Below are 6,853 nucleotides of genomic sequence, written 5' to 3'. Positions count from 1 at the left end.
GTAGTACTATATATCCTATATATATATATATATGAGTGTGTATATATGTATATGTATGTGTATGTGTATGTATATATATGTATGTATGTATATATATGTATATATATATATGTATCCATGTATGTATGTATGTATGTATATATGAAATGTGTGTATATGCATGCACATGTATGTATATGTGCATAAATATGTGTCTATTTGCATATTTACATAATTGTACACATACACATGTATATGTATCTATATATATATGTATTGAAACATTCAAATGCCTATATATATATATATATAAATATATATAAACATATACATATACATTGTATATAAATATATGTATGTATAATATGCATATATATACTGTATATGTACATGTTTATACTCAATATATACACTATATATATACATATATATATATATATATAAATATACTTATGTTTAGTGCGTTCATCCGACCGTATGGTATGCATTTGTATATATGTATATCTGCATATTATATGCAAGTGCACATCGACGCGTACAGGGGTATATGTATGTATGTAGGCATGTATATATGCATATATATACGCCAGTATGTATTCGCTACATGATAATGTTTATATATGTATATAGATCTATAATATTGTATATGCAATATGTAAATATGTTTGCATCTTTACAATATTTACTTAAATTTATATGGATGTGTATGTTTGCGAGTGAAGGTATGTAATTTTAAGTGTGTCAATGGAATTATACTTCTATAAATATATATTTTTTATGTCTAATATAAACGTATATTTATATTTTTACATATATATATATATACATAAATATATATACATATAAGCACATATTTATATACATATATATGTATATGTATACACACTCGTATATGTATATATATATATATGCATATATACACATATATAGATATATAGATATAGATGTGTACACCCACGCATATACATATATATATATATATATATATATATATGAGTGGGTGTATATATATATACATACATTTCTACATAAATGTGTATATATGCATATATATATGTATGTATGTATGTATGCGTATATATTATGTTGACTAAATGTAGTTTTGTAATATATGGCTCGAATACAGTTGAAACCGTGATGGCGATTCGCGAAGGTGCTTTTCATAAATATTGATAACAAAACTGACTTAACCTTAATGCGTCTTTATCCTCGAATAGCACCATGGTCAGACACAACAACGTAGTACCCAATGCCCACTTCAAAAAGGACTGGCAGAACCGCGTCCAATGCTGGTTCAACCAGCCTGGACGCAAGCAGCGTCGTCGTGTCTCTCGTCAGCAGAAGTAAGTTAGGGTACACGGGGTCTGTCTGTGTAGCTTGTTCTGCTGTTTATGCATGCTGTATTATACGTGTTTACTTTTGATTCTATATCTTATGGCGTTGTGGTTTGTGCCTACTAAAATGCCAACTGTGTGTGCACATCGCCTATGTATTTATTCGGAGATGTGACAGGCTCCGAGATGGGTGCAACATGTACTTCAGCGGGGGATGCTTTCGTTTTAAACTATATTATGTGTACTGACTTGAGAGAACATGAAGGGGAAGGCGGTGATTAATCAACAATATGCTCTAGAATTACTCAGACCAACATGCCTGATAAATCTGTCCTTGATGAGCCTCCTCTTTGTACGCATCCCATTCACATCTCACACTTCTACTTGTGTCTCTAATACGTATTGTACGACTACCAAACTATACCTATCGAAACAAGGTTATTTCTATACGTCCTCGTATGATACCGTATTCCGTTCGTCCTTGTCCACCCGTTCCCCGCACCCACCAAACTCTGACATCGTTATCCTAATACATATCTTTCTAATACTTGCTTGACACTATTTTTAGGGCCGTAGCGATCGCACCCCGCCCTGTGGCTGGACTGGTGCGTCCCGCTGTTCGCTGCCCCACCGCTAAGTACAACTCGCGTATGCGCTCTGGACGTGGCTTCACTCTTGACGAGATTAAGGAGGCTGGTAGGTGCTTGGTTATGCTGTTGGCTGTAGGTTGTGATGGTGTACTGTTGTTGTGGGCGTTACAGCTGTCGGTTGGGGTACTATGGTGTTGGTATGTGCCTTTCACGGGTGTGGTGTAAGATAGAGTCCGCGTTCTGTGAGGGTGTACCATCATTGGTTGGTAAAGGTCAACTACTATAACGTGCCTAGAGAGTGTCTGGATCGATGGGGATTGCTTTGCATGCTGCATGCTCGGCCGCTTACGTTTGTTTGAAAAAGAGTTTGCCCCTCAGTGCAGATGCTTGTGCGGCGGCTCCTACCTTTCTAGAATAGTGTGCATGCCAATGGCGTAGATGTCACTTTAGGAAAGCGATGATTAATCAACAATATGCTCTAGAATTACTCGGCAATGTTGCCTGATAAATCTGTCCTTGATGAGTTTTCCTTGTTTGTGAACTGATAGTCAAATCCTACGTCGTAGCGTAGTAGTGTCTCAAAGCGCCCATATCAAACTCATCCCAGATATTATACTTAGCACTTTTATCGAAAGCAACTTGGCATGCACTCTTATTCTATACTCTACATCAGAGTCTACCTAGATATCCCACCTGCACTTTAATCGAATACAACCTGATACAAATACATACTTTTGTACTTCTTATCCCTCTCTGTACTAAGGTCTCAGCGCCAAGGTCGCTCGCACTGTTGGCATTGCCGTAGACCACCGTCGTAAGTCCCGCTCAGTCGAGGCCCTTAACCGTAACGTACAGCGCCTGAAGGAGTACAACGAGCGTCTCATCGTGTTCCCCAAGCGTGCCGGCAAGGCCAAGAAGGGAGATGCTTCCGTAAGTTTGACGCCACCGTGTTTTTTTGTGTGTGGATATACACATTTGAACGTATTTAAGTGATTGCAAGTGTGTATGCTACAATATGCTATATCTTTAGGAAGATATGTCTGTTTACATACTGCACTTGTATGTATGAGAATGTTGTATATTGAATTAGGAAAATGTTTTTAAGATTGCTGTGCGATATATTTTAGTTAGAGATTGTGCCTAAAAGGGAAAGTGATGATTAATCAACAATATGCTCTAGAATTACTCAGGCAATCATGTCTGACAGAACTGTCCTTGATGAACTTTCCCTTGTTGTTCACTGTACCTAATCAACTATACCCCTTCCTTGTCCGGTACACCACACCTATACTCAAACTAATAAACACGTCCCACTCCTTCTTCCAGGCCGAGGACATCAAGGCTGCGTCGCAATTGACCGGAGCCATCATTCCCGTCACACAGCAGCACAAGCGTGAGAAGGCTCGTGCCATTACTGAGGAGGAGAAGAACTTCAACGCTTTCTACACTCTTCGTATGGCCCGTGCTAACGCCAAGTACGTTGGTGTGCGTGAGAAGCGTGCTATTGCCAAGGCCGAGGCCGCCGCCGCCGCCGCGAACAAGAAGAAATAAATAAAAGTGCTTGGCATATGATGTTAGTTATAAATAGGACAGCATATGATGTTAGTAATAAAACAGCATGCGACGTGTTGTTTTTGGATCGTCTGGAGTGGTCCCTTCTACTTCTCGGGTTTTTTCGTTTAACAAAATGAGTTGTTTGGCGTAGGAGGAAATTGATGTCTTTCTTCGCTTCCGTTAGGATATCACAGAGCCATGTGGGTCGACGACAGTAGGCATTAAGTTTATTAGAAATTTTTCTTGATTTTATAGTGCTACGAAGCTTGGGCCGAGTTAGCGGATGCTAGAACTATATATAGATCACAACTCGATGAATATATCTTGCAACCATGTACATACACATTCACGCACGATTGAAGGATAAAGTTTGGTTGTTGGGTTTTTCGATCTAGAGAAAGACCATGATCACAGTATACGCAAGATATACCGAATGACGCGGTTGCTACTTCAATACATTATATTCGACCTGTTGCTCGCATTCTACACTAGCACGAATTACCAGTATGAGGTAGTTGTATGTATTCTGCAGTGAGAATATATCCATTTATCGCAATCTTGAGATATCTAGTCGTTGTGAGCCTCGGCAAAGCTACATACTTCAATTGTGGCTCCGCCATATTCCGGACCCTTGTATATAACACTGTTCGCGTTCTTTACGACTTGTATTAAATACATGCATGCATATGTATATGCACCTTGTGCGTACGGGCGAGTATATCTGTTGTTATGATATGAACAGTTCTCAGCGGGAGCCGCAGCACAACCCCCATCTCACCAATGGTTTTGGTTAGAGCTAAAACCAGTTTGTTTCGAGTTATGGTTCGTATTGCGTTACTGTAGTTATACGCTTCACAGATCCCTCGTAGTCGTTGTTCGCCACTGTTTTCGGTGGGGTAGGGTTCATTCTGTGGTACTTCAATACAAGCCCTGAGGCTATGGAGACACTACCATTCAAATACTAAATGTCTTGACCTGATTCATACGACAGCCCTTCTCTACGCAAAAACGTTTACGAATAGACTTTGGTTAGTATCGTATGATATGATATCCTGAGCCTCGACGAGCCTTCAAATCCTGACGAAACGTCCATTCCACTCAGTAGACAGACGCACTGATTGCATTGTAGAGCTAAACACTACCGAACTTTCAGCCGAGTTTGCCATCCCTCTCATCGGCGTCTGAAGCCAACCGTGTACAGTCCTTTGCATCCGCCATGGCCCGGCTTTGGAACAGACTCTCAACGTCGTCCAAGGTCAGTCCCTTGGTCTCGGGGACAATACCATAGCAGTACAACACACCCGTAGCTCCACTCAAGCCAAACACCAGGAACGTATTCGGCGCGCCCAAAGTGTGTAGCATGGACGGGAAGACACCAGCCGAACAACTGGGAATGATGCGGTTGACAAACGTCCCCAGTGCGACAGCACGTGCGCGTATGGCCATGGGGTATATCTCCGAGCCCAACACAGCCGGGAGTGGGCTTAGACCCGACTCAAAGTACATCATGAACAGACACAGTAGCGCTACCGCACCATTGGGGTGGTCGCATCTCTTAGCCCCCGCAAGCCCTGGTAAACACACAGCCGTGCCGCCACAGGACAGGATAGCACATGCCCTTCGTACGGTACGCTCCACGGTATAGGCACCCAAACCTGCGAAGAGAAACTTGGTGAAGCCCACAGCCATAGTGCACAGGAGAACCGTGTCATCGGATTGGCTCGGGCCCACACCCGCTTCGACGAGTATAGTCGGTGTGTAGTACACAACTGCCTCAGAGCCACACACCTGCTGATAGATAGCTATACCCAACCCTGCCGCCAACATGCTCTTGGTCTGAGCAGTCGGGAAGAGGATATCGCCCCAGGTGCCCTCTGCAGTACCTTGTGTTAGTATGTCAGTGTATGCCGATCTCTGAGTGACTAGACCCTGGGCTGAAGTTGGTACCCGTTGCACACCAGCGGACTGTGCAGGTGCCGTTAAACGGTTTTGCAGTCTGAGCCATCGGGGTGTCTCGGGAACCAACGGAAGCATCGCAAGCGTAGCAACGGATGCGACTAGATTGCCTCAACCATTAAACGCCAATCGTAGTCATTCGGTAAGCGGGCTAGCATATAGGCTACAACATACCCCATAAACACACCGAAGTTGATACTTGTCTCGGCGAGTGCCACGAGACTGCCGCGTAGTGTAGCAGGTGCCAGTTCAGCGGCGTACAGGGGAGCCACGGCTATCGCAAACCCGCACCCAAAAACGGTGGCTATTCGCCCGATCATCAGCTGAGTGTATGTATATGCCGAACACATCAACAAGGGACCTACGATCAGTAAGACCGTAGTGGCGTACAGCCCTGATTTGCGACCGTACGCATCGGATATGTAGGAGGCGCCGAGCGTACCAAAGGTCGAACAAAAGTTCAGGCAACCCATCATGACATCGGTCTCGAAGTTTGTTAGCGCCAGCGACGCTTGTAGTGTAATCACCGCACCAGACATGATACCCTCATCATAGCCCATCAGCGCAGATGTCAGGCTTGCAATACCAATTGCTGCAACAATACGCCAGGACAAATGTGTTTTGCTATACTCTCTGTTCTCATCGTCGTGCGGGGTCGATTGCATGTCGTCTCCATGTTCGGATAGGTCAGTCGCATGGTGGCCATCATCACTGCTTGACCGAGAGTTTATTAACAAGCTGGTTTCAAGATTGAGGTCTCGCGTCACTCGAAGTTCCGACTTTACCATGTTGTTTTAGTATGTTCCTGGTTGGTTTGTTAGGTATCTAGTTCCCACCGATGTGTGGGTTCGATATATTTGAACGACTGGCTGACGTATCAATTCAGAAGATACGAGTGAACGCTCACTGGCCAGTTAGTTGGTTATAATCGAACACATGCTATGTTACATATCCTAACTGGAGGATTGTGATTGTCCTCCTATCGCTAGAAGGCGTGGTATAACCAGCCTGCAGATCACAGTGGCGAGGCAGACGGCGTATCAGCTGTATCCCGAATAATTGCTATTAAAATACAACTGGAGCGTTTCTGGTCAGTTATCACACATCTTCATCGCTCGACACCTGTCAGTATAATTTTCCGGCGGTAAGGTTTTGATATTGTGTTTAAACATAGCCTTCTAGAAAATTGACATTTGCAATATGTACACAGTTTATTGTTCGGTTTTTTTAGGAGTCTATGAGTTTCAACACATGTGTGCTACATATAGGCACATTGCTTCGCTAAGTAAGTCACCAGTTCAGGTATACAGTACTCAATACGCCGCTGCTGCACCATAAGACAGTACATAGGGGCAGATCATTGAGTTTATAAGAAGCTATTCTTGAATTTATATCGCCAAACACACACACACACCCACACACGCACAGACATAGACACAG

General features: G+C 43.0%; 3 protein-coding genes across 3 annotated transcripts in view; 1 reads left to right on the top strand and 2 right to left on the bottom strand.

The window, feature by feature from the left end:
• Positions 1–3,559, top strand: part of SARC_02347 (50S ribosomal protein L13e) — a 4,215-nt gene extending 656 nt beyond the window's left edge. The window contains exons 2-5 of the mRNA XM_014303904.1: positions 1,197–1,322; positions 1,882–2,009; positions 2,667–2,833; positions 3,230–3,559. Of these exons, the coding sequence (XP_014159379.1) occupies positions 1,201–1,322; positions 1,882–2,009; positions 2,667–2,833; positions 3,230–3,454 (642 nt within the window). The 5' untranslated portion in view covers positions 1,197–1,200 and the 3' untranslated portion in view covers positions 3,455–3,559. The remainder of the gene's footprint in view (positions 1–1,196; positions 1,323–1,881; positions 2,010–2,666; positions 2,834–3,229) is intronic.
• A 969-nt stretch (positions 3,560–4,528) lies between these two features.
• Positions 4,529–5,491, bottom strand: SARC_02346 (hypothetical protein; the record flags this gene model as incomplete). The annotated part of the gene is made up of 1 exon (XM_014303903.1): positions 4,529–5,491. One exon carries the CDS (start codon positions 5,489–5,491, stop codon positions 4,607–4,609), a length of 885 nt encoding a protein of 294 aa, XP_014159378.1. The 3' UTR covers positions 4,529–4,606.
• Positions 5,492–5,514: 23 nt separating this feature from the next.
• On the bottom strand, positions 5,515–6,201 carry SARC_02345 (hypothetical protein; the record flags this gene model as incomplete). Its single annotated transcript, XM_014303902.1, has 1 exon — positions 5,515–6,201. The coding sequence occupies one exon, from the start codon at positions 6,199–6,201 to the stop codon at positions 5,515–5,517; it is 687 nt and encodes a 228-aa protein (XP_014159377.1).
• Positions 6,202–6,853: the final 652 nt, after the last annotated feature.

Source organism: Sphaeroforma arctica (genome assembly GCF_001186125.1).
Source record: "Sphaeroforma arctica JP610 unplaced genomic scaffold supercont1.104, whole genome shotgun sequence".
Taxonomy (NCBI): Eukaryota; class Ichthyosporea; order Ichthyophonida; genus Sphaeroforma; species Sphaeroforma arctica.
The sequence above is the reverse complement of the archived record's forward strand: the minus strand, read 5'-3'. Positions and strand labels throughout refer to the sequence as shown.